At 45.2% G+C, this 13,344-nt stretch overlaps 1 protein-coding gene across 1 annotated transcript in view; it reads left to right on the top strand.

Annotated features, from left to right (window-relative positions):
• LOC126481951 (uncharacterized) overlaps positions 1-13,344 on the top strand; it is a 107,725-nt gene that overhangs the window by 75,566 nt on the left and 18,815 nt on the right. The window contains exons 2-3 of the mRNA XM_050105910.1: positions 2,003-2,205; positions 8,422-8,555. Coding sequence (XP_049961867.1) covers positions 2,091-2,205; positions 8,422-8,555 — 249 coding nt within the window. The 5' untranslated portion in view covers positions 2,003-2,090. The remainder of the gene's footprint in view (positions 1-2,002; positions 2,206-8,421; positions 8,556-13,344) is intronic.

Here is a 13,344-nt window from a genome sequence, read left to right as displayed (position 1 = left end):
AAATTTGTTATTAACAATCCGAACGAATTCAAAAGTGATAGCAATGTACACGGCTACAACACTAGGAGAAAGGATGATCTTCACTACTCAAGGTTAAATCTAACTTTGGCTCAGAAGCGGGTAAATTATGCTGCCACAAAAGTCTTTGGTCACTTACCTAATACACTACTGGCCATTAAAATTGCTACACCACGAAGATGACGTGCTACAGATGCGAAATTTAACCGACTGGAAGAAGATGCTGTGATATGCAAATAATTAGCTTTTCAGAGCATTCATACAAGGTTGGCGCCGGTGGCGACACCTACAACGTGCTGACATGAGGAAAGTCTCCAACCGATTTCTCATACACAAACAGCAATTGACCGGCGTTGCCTGGTGAAACGTTGTTGTGATGCCTCGTGTAAGGAGGAGAAATGCGTGCCATCACGTTTCCGACTTTGATAAAGGTCGGATTGTAGCCTATCGCAATTTCGGTTTATCGTATCGCGACATTGCTGCTCGCGTTGGTCGAGATCCAATGACTGTTAGCAGAATATGGAATCGGTGGGTTCAGGAGGGTAATACGGAACGATGTGCTGGATCCCAACGGCCTCATATCACTAGCAGTCGAGATGACAGGCATCTTATCCGCATGGCTGTAACGGATCGTGCAGCCATGTCTCGATCCCTGAGTCAGCAGATGGGGATGTTTGCAAGACAACAACCATCTGCACGATCAGTTCGACGACGTTTGCACCAGCATGGACTATCAGCTCGGAGACCATGTCTGCGGTTACCCTTGACGCTGCATCACAGACAGGAGCGCCTGCGATGGTGTACTCAACGACGAACCTGGGTGCACGAATGGCAAAACGTAATTTTTTTCGGATGAATCCAGGTTGTGTTTACAGCATCATGATGGTCGCATCCGTGTTTGGTGACATCGCGGTGAACGCACATTGGAAGCGTGTATTCGTCATCGGCATACTGGCGTATCACCCGGCATGATGTTACGGGGTGCCATTGGTTACACGTCTCGCTCACCTCTTGTTCGCATTGACAGCACTTTGAACAGTGGACGTTACATTTCAGATGTGTTACGACCCATGGCTCTACCCTTCATTCGATCCCTGCGAAACCCTACATTTCAGCAGGATAATGCACGACCACATGTTGCAGGTCCTGTACGGGCCTTTCTGGATACAGAAAATGTTCGACTGCTGCCCTGGCCAGCGCATTCTCCAGATCTCTCACCAACTGAAAACGTCTGGTCAATGGTGGCCGAGTAACAACACGCCAGTCACTACTCTTGATGAACTGTGGTACCGTGTTGAAGCTGCATGGGCAGCTGTACCTGTACACGCCATCCAAGCTCTCTTTGACTCAATGGCCAGGCGTATCAAGGCCGTTATTAGGGCCAGAGGTGGTTGTTCTGGGTACTGATTTCTCGGGATCTATGCACCCAAATTGCGTGGAAATGTAATCACATGTCAGTTCGAGTATAATATATTTGTCCAATGAATCTCCGTTTATTATATGCATTTCCTCTTGGTGTAGCAACTTTAATGGCCAGTAGTGTAGCATCAAAAGTCTGACAGATAGGAAAGATTAAAAGGAAATTAAAAGAATTTCTGAATGGCAACTCCTTCTACTCATTAGAAGGATTTTTGGATATAGTAAGTGGGTAATTTCCCCCACCTCAAGAAAAATAAATAAATAAATATGTTTCATGTGATATTTTTGTGTAATGTAGTATCTTGTATAGACACCTTTTATTAACCTGACACGTTCCACATCATTACGAAGTGTCGTATTCATGATCTATGGTATCAGTACTGATCTAATCTAATGTAATCTAAACTGCACTTATCACTGCAATTGGTAAACCTGCTATAGGTAAAACTTAGACACTGAAACTAAATGCTGATATAGAGGTTAACACCTCCTGAATGTTGTCGAGTGGCGATCGTGAATCGCGAACTGTACCCCTGGCAGTGGTTTATTAACAACGCATGGCTAGGTCGGAATCAGAAGAGGAAGAGACGCGGTGCGCAGCGAGCACTCCCGGCGGCGACGGCCCCATTGAGGACGGACTGGACCTGCTGGACATGGGCGAGTGGGAGGCCGCCATACCTCCCCCTCCAGTGCGCTCTCCATCGGACGCCGCCTGGCTGCTGGAGGCTGGCTGCTGCTGGCTGGAGCGCTACAAGACAGCAGTCGAAGGTAATAACGTTGCCTCCGTTCTAAATGGTTCAAATGGCTCTGAGCACTATGGGACTTAGCTTCTGAGGTCATCAGTCCCCTAGAACTTAGAACTACTTAAACCTAACTAACCTAAGGACATAACACACATCCATGCCCCAGGCAGGATTCGAACCTGCGACCGTAGCGGTCGCGCGGTTCCAGACTGTAGCGCCTAGAACCGCTCGGCCACTCCGGCCGGCGCCTCCGGTGTAGTCATCAGTACCTCCACCTACCCTACTGTAAATACGAGGCATGTTTTTTTAAGTAAGTACGGTTTTGAAATTAAAAAAAAGACGAGCTAAGATATCTCAATAATTTTATTTTTACACGAAAGCCTGTACCTTAATCTACTTTTCTACATAATTTCCGTCAATATTGAGGCACTTGTCATAACGTTGTACCAGTTTTTGAATACCCTCCTCATAGAAGTCTGCCGCCTGACTTGTTAACCATTGCATCACCACTGTTTTGACTTCGTCATCGTCTTGAAGATGCTGACCGCCCAGGTGTTTCTTCAAGTGCAGGAACAGATGGTAGTCACTGGTCGCAAGATCGAGGCTGTACGGAGGATGATCTAGACGTTCCCATCGAAACGATGTGATGAGATCTTTGGTCTGATTCGTCACATGCGGACGGGCGTTGTCTTGCAGCAAAACGATGCCCTTGCTCAACTTCCATGGACTGTTGCCTTGATTCTGGTGTGACGTAGGGCACCCATGTTTCATTGCCCGTAAGAATTTGCCTTAAGAAATCATCACCGTCGTTGTGGTACCGCTCAAGGAAAGTCAATGCACTGTCCAAACGTTTGGTTTTGTGCACATCCGTCAACATTTTCGGTACCCAACGTGCGCACAGTTTTCGGTAATTCAAGTGCTCGGTAACAATGCCATACAAAACACTACGAGAAAGAAACTTCCTGGCAGATTAAAACTGTGTGCCGGACCGAGACTCGAACTCGGGACCTTTGCCTTTCGCGGGCAAGGTTAGCAGGAGAGCTTCTGTAAAGTTTGGAAGGTAGGAGACGAGGTACTGGCAGAAGTAAAGCTGTGAGGACGGAGCGTGAGTCTTGCCTGAGTAGCTCAGTTGGTAGAGCACTTGCCCGCGAAATGCGAAGGTCCCGAGTTCGAGTCTCGGTCCGGCACACAGTTTTAATCTGCCAGGAAGTTTCATACCAGCGCACACTCCGCTGGAGAGTGAAAATCTCATTCTGGAACCACTACGAGAAACATTAGGAAAGTCATCCTGCAACGAGGAAATCGTAAAGCGTCTGTTTTCTCTCACTTTGTTGTCCACTTTCGTTAACGACCGAAGGACGTCCACTACGTTGTTCATCATGCACATTCATTATGTTTTCTCCGTAAACTGCACAGATCTCACGATGATTATCGATCGCTTTTAGGCCTTTAGCACTAAGAAATCTTATAACAGCCCGTACTTCACAGTCGGCGGGACTCAACGATTATCGGAAGCATCTTAAACACTCAGTACACAATAATATGCAACTGGCATGCGAAGTCCCGTATTTTTGAATAGGAGGGTAATCCTAAAAGTAAGGTCTCCTATTTTTTTTATAAGTACATAGACCTGTTTATATCTACAATGGTTTACATCAGTTCACAGCTTTAATATTTAGCTATTTTGCGACATAATCACCATTTCTGTCGATGCATTTTTGTAGACGCTGTGCCAATCTACATTTTATATCCTCTCAACTTCGGCCATCATCAGTTATTTTGCTTCCAAATAGCAAAATTAATTTACCACTTTAAGTGTCTCATTTCCTAATCTAATTCCCTCAGCGTCACCTGATTTAATTCGACATATATACATATGAGCATCAATAGAGGGCCAATACGGCGCCTAACAACTCTGCACCGAAGGGAGATGCATGTGACGTAGTGGTGTTCTGCCATCTCATTGGTTAACGTCCAAACCCACGTTCAGAACATCTGACATGCTAGATATCGCTCTGCATGTTCGGAAAGACTCCCCAACGCGCTATTCCAAGCTATGACGTCAGAACTCGGCACGCTCAGCGCTCAACGTGTATGTGCACCGTCCGTGTGGCGACGGCTTAAGGGAGTCCCAGAATCTAGATAGCGAAAGAAGGCTTGTGCGCACATGACCAGAAGGTCTCGTCCGAGATACAGAGGAGGCTCTGCCGACGGCTGTCGAATGCGCTGGGTTCAACCGGCTGCAAATACTAGTTCATGTCGGCACGCATGGATTTTGAGGTCATGATTGGTTCCTCTTGGTTGTTGGCTGGATTGGCGAAGGCATCTAGCATCGTACGCAGAGTTCAAGCACGCCTCATAATTTACGACGTCGTACCCCGAGTAGATCACTGTCCTCTGGTTTGGAGCTCAGTAGAGGGTATAAACCAGAGACTCAGTCAGTTCTACGACGATCTCGGATGCGAATATCTTGTCCTCCGCTATCGGGCAGAGAATATCGTAGGATCCCCTTAATAGGCCAAGCACGTAGAATCGGATACTCGGGTAGCAGAGTACATGTGACGTGCGTAAGGGCTTTTTAGGCAACCATTTGCCGCCAACACTGGCACTTAGCCATCCTTAAGATATAAAGACTATTTAAAAAGAAAGTGTTCCATATTTTGAGAGATGTTAGTATGGAACAGAACAACACAAAAATGTCCAGTAAACATCGGCTCTTAAATACAGACCTTAGGAGTTATAAGCGCTTCTTCTTCTTCGTTACTGTGAAACACATCTCTCCTGCTGCAAGTTGTGTGCTGTTAGGACGGACCTAAAGAATGCAGTAAACAAACTAGGATAGAATCCTCTGTCAATGAATGTAAGCATGCAGTACACATCTGTTAGTGTTGTTACCGTAAATCGCATTCAAAGTTCTGGATATATGCAGCGATATTTGTTGTAATGGATCCATTTTGTGTACTGATAATTTCGTGAAATACTATTTAACTGTAGATTTATCGCCGGCCGGTGTGGCCGTACGGTTCTAGGCGCTTCAGTTTGGAACCGCATGACAGCTACGGTCGCAGGTTCGAATCCTGCCTCGGGAATGGATGTGTGTGATGTCCTTGGGTTAGTTAATTTTAAGTAGTTCTAAGTTCTAGGGGACTGATGACCACAGATGTTAAGTCCCATAGTGCTCAGAGCCATTTGAACCATTTTTGTAGTTTTATCCTTGCACTTACCAGGACAAAGAACTTTCCTCTTATGCTAGAGGACGTAATATTGCAACAACAGCTGGAAATGTGGTTCAGGCATGTTGGAGCACCAATCCATTTACTTCGAAATGCTCGAGAACACTCATACACACACTTAATGGGCAATGGATTGGTCGGGGGTGTCCGTACATTTGCCAGCTTGTTTCCTCGATCTTGAGCCCTTGGATTTTTAGTTATGGACACACTCGAAATCTTTGGTGTCCGTAAGCGTCATAAATGATGTACAAATGCTACAGTAACATGTCATAAATGCCTGACAGTGTTACTTAGAGTCATTCACAAAGTGCGTGATTCCACGAGACGTTGAACAAAAGAATGACTTACTGTGGATGATATCGTAATGAGCATATGCTTCAGCGATGGCTGACCAATGCAGGTAACGCACAGGATGAAGAAAAACTCACGCACTCGGACTTCGCAGCGCGATTCCCCACATACTGGCAACACAAAAATGTCTTTCACAGAATTTTGTCCTGCGCATATTTCCAGCAGTAAATGGACGTTAACAATTGGCAATTTGGCAACACCGTAATCACATGTACAGTAACTGTCTCTGTCAAGATGACGCTGTAGTGCTGTGCAATTGGTGTACTGGCTAGCGTTTTGAGTTAGCATGCAGGAGGTGGAGGCTTCAATTGTAGGTCAACGCCTATTTGCTTTTATTTCCCAAAAGTAGTCTGCGTGGCATGGCACTCTGCATCTTAATCGTCATAGAGCAATCACAGTGAGTCTTCTACAAAATATTTGCAGTTGCATACTACGAACACAGAAATTGAAATACAATCGTTTTCATTGGTCAGCTTTTAAAGAAATCCTTTGCATATAGTGGACACGAATTGTTTCGCACCGCTGCATCTGAAATATCCCCTTAGAAAAATTTATAAATGACTGTGCTGGAAAACCTCTTACGTTATTTGATTTTCAAACAGCTGAGCAAAACTGAACGTACTCAGACATTTCTCTCTTTACTTATTCTGATCATCACTAAACTGACACACAATATTTTTAGCGCAACACAATCTGACTTTCAATAATCCCTACAACAGAATGGCCCCGACTAACAATAACCTATACCTTTCATGAATCACTTACCTCACAAAAATCTTCGTAACTCAAACTACTGCAATACAGCGAGCGCCAATACTGCCAGCTAAATAAAAGATTCTAACTACTGAAGGAACTAACTATTGATAGGCATAGTTAGCAAATGAAAGATTTTGATGGAGAACAAACAGTGTATTTACGTTAATAGTGTTCAAAAGTCATCATATATACATATCAGTTCATAACATCCAGTCTTACAAATTTCCTTTTTCTGACGGACACGCGTCCAGATCGTCCGCTCTCAAAACTCTGCCATCTCTCTCCCCACATCCACCACTGCTGGCGGCTCTCCTCCAACAGCGCAACGCTACGCGCTGTTAACAGCCAACTGCCCAACACTACAATAGTGAATATTACAACACAGATTGCACACAGCACAGTCAGTGATTTTCATATAGAGCGCTACATGGCGTTACCAACATAAAAACCTAAACAGTCTACTTGCACATCTACTAGATTCCAATCTTGTTTTGTGTGTACCCACCCCTTGTGGTACTGTCGATTAATACCAACTATTATTCTTACCACATTCAGGTCCATCACATTTCTTTAGGGCCCTACATCACCAGGAGGGCTAGGAACGTGCTTTGCAAATAATTTCGGTGAGACCGTCGGGGGAGGCTTCACAGAAAACTGGTTTGGAATCTAGTAGATGCAGTGACGCGAAGCAGTTTCCGTCCACGACGTACAAAAGGTCTCTTCAAAAGCTGACTAATAAAAACGATTGTATTTCCATTTCTGTGTTCGTAGTACGTAGCTGCAAATGTTTTATAGAAGACGCACTGTGACCGCTGTATGAGGATTACGACGCCAGATACCGTACCACGCAGATTACATTTAGCAAATAAAAACAAATAAGCTTCGAGCTAGAATCGAACCCTCGACCTCTTACATGCTAACTCGAAACGCTATCCACGGCAACAAATGGAGAACACTACTGCACCCACTTGCAGAAGTATTTACCGTACATGTGATTACAGTGTTGCCAGATTGTCAGTCTTTAACGTCCATTTACTGCCCGAAATATGCGCAGGACGAAATTTTGTGACAGAGACTTTTGCATTGCCAGTATTTGAGGACCCGCGCTGCGTAGTCCGAGTGTGCAGATGTTTCTTCACCCTGTACAACAGCAGGCAGATTACATTAGAAGCTCCGCTGTTTCAGAGTAACAGAATAATGTGCTCTTATTTGTTTATTGCATCCTGTAGATCGTTCACAATAGCAGAGAGTTAGCAGTAGAAGAGATGTTTTTTCACAGCAGCGAATATAAACAGGTGATCATAGCTCTGAACCGCGCGACCGCTACGTTCGCAGGTTCGAATCCTGCCTCGGGCATGGACGTGTGTGATGTCCTTAGGTTAGTTAGGTTTAAGTAGTTGTAAGTTCTAGGGGACTGATGACCTCAGATGTTAAGTCCCATAGTACTCAGAGCCATTTGAACCATTTGAACCATAGCTCTGAAGGTACACTTTTTAAAGCCTACGTTTACTCGACTTTTTTTTCTTGTTTTGGTCCACACTATCACCTCTCAAAATATAAAATACTTCTTTTAGTACACTGCATATTCCAATCTGAATTTACCATGTCGATGCTGTTCACTTACGGTTTCAGCCAATGTTGTGTTCCTAACACTATGTGGACATTATTACCTATAATAATAGGAGTGAAGAGCATTCCTCCCATCGGCTATTAAACAGTCGTAATGAAATTTTTTTCTGCCAGCGGGCTTCGAACTCGCTGCCTAAGAGCCCATAACTGTAACACTAGCGTACGACGGCGACTAACGGGTCCATGCCTGCTGAATAAGGAATCGAGGAATGTTTCAGATGGAGCCAAATAGCAAAGCCGAACTGTGGAAGTTTGTATGTGGTTTTGTGCAGGTCGGTTCAACAAGCAGCTACTGCTGAACATCGCAGAGCTGATGCGACACGCGGCGAGGTTCCTGCCGTTCGGCCGCATCAGGAAGCGGCTGCTGCGAGCTGCCGTCCGGAGGCTTCAGGCGGCGCGCTGCTTGGTGAGCATTCACCGTGTCCTAACCTAATGTCTAAGGCATTCACTGGCATTTATCAGAAAATTTGTTCATCTACAATCCTTGAGACGTGAAAATTATTGTGATGCATAGGAACACAAATCATCTTTTCCTTCCAGTCACTATCCAAGTCACGCCTTGCTTCATCAAATCATCGTCAATGGTTGTCTAGCATTAGGTTGCTACGTAAGTTCGTAGTGTTTTTGTTCCGAATGTCAGTATTCTGGTTGCTATGGGTTTATTTATCGATTGCCATTTTTTATTTATACACTAATGGCCATTAAAATTGCTACACCAAGAAGAAATGCAGATGATAAACAGGTACTCATTGGACAAATGTATTATACTAGAACTGATATCTGGTTACATTTTCACGCAATTTGGGTGCATAGATCCTGAGAAATCAGTACCCGGAACAACCACCTCTGGCCGTAATAACGGCCTTGATACGCCTGGGCATTGAGTCAAACAGAGCTTGGATGGCGTGTACAGATACAGCTGCCCATGCAGCTTCAACACGATACCACAGTTCATCAAGAGTAGTGACTGACGTATTGTGATGAGCCAGTTGCTCGGACACCATTGACCAGACGCTTTCAATTGGTGTGAGATGTGGAGAATGTGCTGGCCAGGGCAGCAGTCGAACATTTTCTGTATCCAGAAATGCCCGTACAGGACCTGCAACATGTGGTCGTGCATTATCCTACAGAAATGTAGGGTTTCGCAGGGATCGAATGAAGGGTAGAGCCACGGGTCGTAACACGTCTGAAATGTAACATCCACTGTTCAGAGTGCCATCAATGCGAACAAGAGGTGAGCGAGACGTGTAACCAATGGCACCCCATACCATCACGCCGGGTGATACGCCAGTATGGCGATGACGAATACACGCTTCCAATGTGCGTTCACCGCGATGTCACCAAACACGGATGCGACCATCATGATGCTGTAAACAGAACCTGGATTCATTCGAAAAAATGACGTTTTGCCATTCGTGCACCCAGGTTCGTCGTTGAGCACACCATCGCAGGCGCTCCTATCTGTAATGCAGCGTCAAGGGTAACCGAAGCCATGGTCTCCGAGCTGATAGTCCATGTTGCTGCAAACGTCGTCGAACTGATCGTGCAGATGGTTGTTGTTTTACAAACGTCGCCATCTGTGGACTAAGGGATCGAGGCGTGGCTGCACGATCCGTTACAGCCATGCGGATAAGATGCCTGTCATCTCGACTGCTAGTGATACGAGTCCGTTGGGATCCAGCACGGCGATCCGTATTACCCTCCTGAACCCACCGGTTCCATATTCTGCTAACAGTCATTGGATCTCGACCAACGCGAGCAGCAATGTCGCGATACGATAAACCGCAATCGCGATAGGCTACAATCCGACCTTTATCAAACTCGGAAACGTGATGGTACGCATTTCTCCTCCTTACACGAGGCATCACAACAACGTTTCACCAGGCAACGCCGGTCAACTGCTGTTTGTGTATGAGAAATCGGTTGGAAAAGTTCCTCATGTCAGCACATTGTAGGTATCGCCACCGGCGCCAACCTTGTGCGAATGCTCTGAAAAGCTAATCATTTGCATATCGCTTCATCTTCTTCCTGTCGGTTAAATCACGCGTCTGTAGCACGTCATCTTCGTGGTGTAGGAATTTTAATGGCCATTAGTGTAGTTCACTGTTGATAATTGAGGTTACTTATAGATATTTTGTCATTTGGAGATAATGAGTGAGCTGTGGACGATAGAAAATGGAGTGCCAAGAGGAGAAATCGGAACATTTTCGACATGTTTTTCTGTTTGAGTTGAACAGAGGATTGACAGCACGGAGGGAGCCAGAAACGTTAGCAGCGTGTGAGAGGATAGTGAGATTGGACAGAGTGTGACAATAAAATGGTTTTTTCGTTTTAAAGAGGCTCGTTTTCACATTAGTGACTCTCCGCGTTCAGGAAGGCCTCCTGGATTTGATGAAGATTGTTTACAAGCATTACTCTACAACTGCCGCGCGGGATTAGCCGTGCGGTCTCGGGCGATTCAGTCATGGACTGTGCGGCTGATCCCGGCGGAGGTTCGACCCCTCCCTCGGGCATGGGTGTGTGTGTTTGTCCTTAGCATAATTTGGGTTAAGTAGTGTGCAAGCTTAGGGACGGATGACCTTAGCAGTTAAGTCCCATAAGATTTCACACACATTTGACCATTTTTTTTTACTCTACAATTATCCACGTCAGTGTATTCAGGAACCGGAAAATGTGATGAACTGTGATCGTTCCTCCGTCGTGAGACATTTCCTTGCAATGGGCAAGGTTCATAAATCGGTGTGTGGATGTCGCATACTCTAAGCCGAAAATCACAAAAATCAACGGGTGGCCATATGTCCAACTATTCTTGTTCGTCATCGATTGGCTCGCGAACACCACCGACAACTCCTATTCTGTATCGTTACTGGTGACGAGAAATGGTGTCTTTATGCTAACATAAGGAATGACTGCGCGCATCAAATGTGTGTGAAATCTTATGGGACGTAACTGCTAAGGTCATCAGTCCCTAAGCTTACACACTACTTAACCTAAATTATCCTAATTGCAAACACACACACTTATGCCCGAGGGAGGACTCGAACCTCCGCAGGGACCAGTCGCACATTCCGGAGTGGCCGAGCGGTTCTAGGCGCTTCAGTCTGGAACCGCGCGACCGCTACGGTCGCAGGTTCGAATCCTGCTTCGGGCATGGGTGTGTGTGATGTCCTTAGGTTAGTTAGGTTTAAGTAGTTCTAAGTTCTAGGGGACTGACGACCTCGGCTGTTAAGTCCCATATTGCTCAGAGCGATTTTTGTTTTTGGCCGCGCGGTTCGAAGCGTCATGTCACGGACTGCGCGGGTCCTCCCGTCGGAGGTTCGCGTCCTCCCACGGGCATGGGTGTGTGTGTTGTTCTTAGCATACGTTAGTTTTAGTTAGTTTAAGTAGTGTGTAAGTCTAGGGACTGATGACCTACGCAGTTTGGTCCCTTAGGAAATCACACATGTTTGAACATTTAACAGCGTAAAGTGATTCTGCTCCACAATGACGTCAACCCGCATTCTGCTGGACTAACAAAACAGGCTATAAAAGAGTTGGGTTGGGAAGTCATTCCGCACACACTTTATTTACCAGAAATTGTGCCCTCAGATTTTCACTTTTTGCGCTCTCTATCGAACAACCTTCAAGGAACGTTCTTTGCGGATGAAAATGCGCTCCAAACATGGCTCGACGAGTTCTTAACCTCGAAAATAACATGATTTCTACAGTTGTGGAATCGAAAAAGTTGTCTAGCATTGGCACTCTGTTGTAAAATGTTACGAACTTACGCATCAACCAGACACCATATTTACTCGAATCTAAGCCGCACTTTTTTCCGGGTTTTGTAATCCAAATAACCGCGTGCGGCTTAGTATCGAGTGCAAAGTAAGCGGAAGTTCTGAAAAATGTTGGTAGGTGCCGCCACAACTAACTTCTGCCGTCTTAATATATGTAGCACTGCACAGGCATGCTTTGCAGACACAAAGATAAGTACTGGCGCCAAAACCTATGCGTCAGTAAATAAATTAAAAGAAAAGGTAGAAGAATGTAAACATTATGCCATGTATTCTTTCGTGTTTGCTGCTATCTCATTTAAATCCTGTCTGCCGAATAAACTGCGAAACTACAGTGAGACAACAGCATACACGGAAAAATATACATATAATGTCATGTTTATATTCGTATTATCCTTATGCTGAATAGTGATACAGTCAGAAATGAATCACGAATCTATGATGACTCTAATTTCTGTGAAGAATGTAATGCACTAAAGAGGCGTCTGCAAAGATTTTCAAACGGAGAAAAATTTTCGCTAAACTCTCGTTCGGAACAAATTCTATCATACGTAGTCTATTATTTGGTTCTTGTTGATCATTATCAAAGAAAGTAGCAGTGTAAGTAACAACAAATAGCAGTCTCTTGCCGTTGTTTCGGTTATGAGACAATTCCTCTCTTTTTTTTATTGCAAGCCGCGGTAGCAAGCCATGCTGCGAGCTGCGACAGGTCGTAAACACTCATTATCAGAATGCGACAAACAATGCATTTGCAGCTTACAGCGACGTAAACACCGATAACAAAGAGAACGGCACTTACCAGATCAAACCAAAATAAGCAGTTGATTCAAACCAGACGATGCACGCGAAAAAGGAAGGGTACCCGTAGAAATAAGCGCCTGAGACATAGCAATGGCTACTTGGTAAAGCTTAACTGTTAAGCTTACGACTCGAATCAAACTACTGTAGCTGTATCTTCATCAATTCGACCTCAATTGTGTCTCGTGTTACAATGGACCAACATTGCGTCTATTTGGAGGGGCGGTCTAAAACTTTTCCCTCCCCTTGAAATTCCAGTCTCAAATTTCAGGTGCGGCTTAGATTCGAGAATTTTTTTTTTCCTTGATTTCGAGTCTCATTTTTCAGGTGCGGCTTAGATTCGAGTAAATACGGTACTTACAGTTTTATTTAATCGCGTGGCTAGGGCCCCCCCCGTCGGGCAGACCGTTCGCCGGGTGTCGGTCTTGCAGTTTGACGCCACTTCGGCGAGCTGCAGTTGATGAGGATGATATGATGATGATGAGGGCAGCACAACACCCATTCTCTGGGCAGAGAAAATTCGCCAACCCAGCCGGGAATCGAACTCGGACCCAGAGGATGGACAATTCGTCACGCTGGCCCTTCAGCTACCGGGGGCGGACAATACTTACAGTGAAGACCAAT

This window comes from Schistocerca serialis, chromosome 5 (genome assembly GCF_023864345.2).
Source record: "Schistocerca serialis cubense isolate TAMUIC-IGC-003099 chromosome 5, iqSchSeri2.2, whole genome shotgun sequence".
Taxonomy (NCBI): Eukaryota; Metazoa; Arthropoda; class Insecta; order Orthoptera; family Acrididae; genus Schistocerca; species Schistocerca serialis.
Note: the sequence above shows the minus strand (reverse complement) of the source record. Positions and strands in the feature narration are given on the sequence as shown.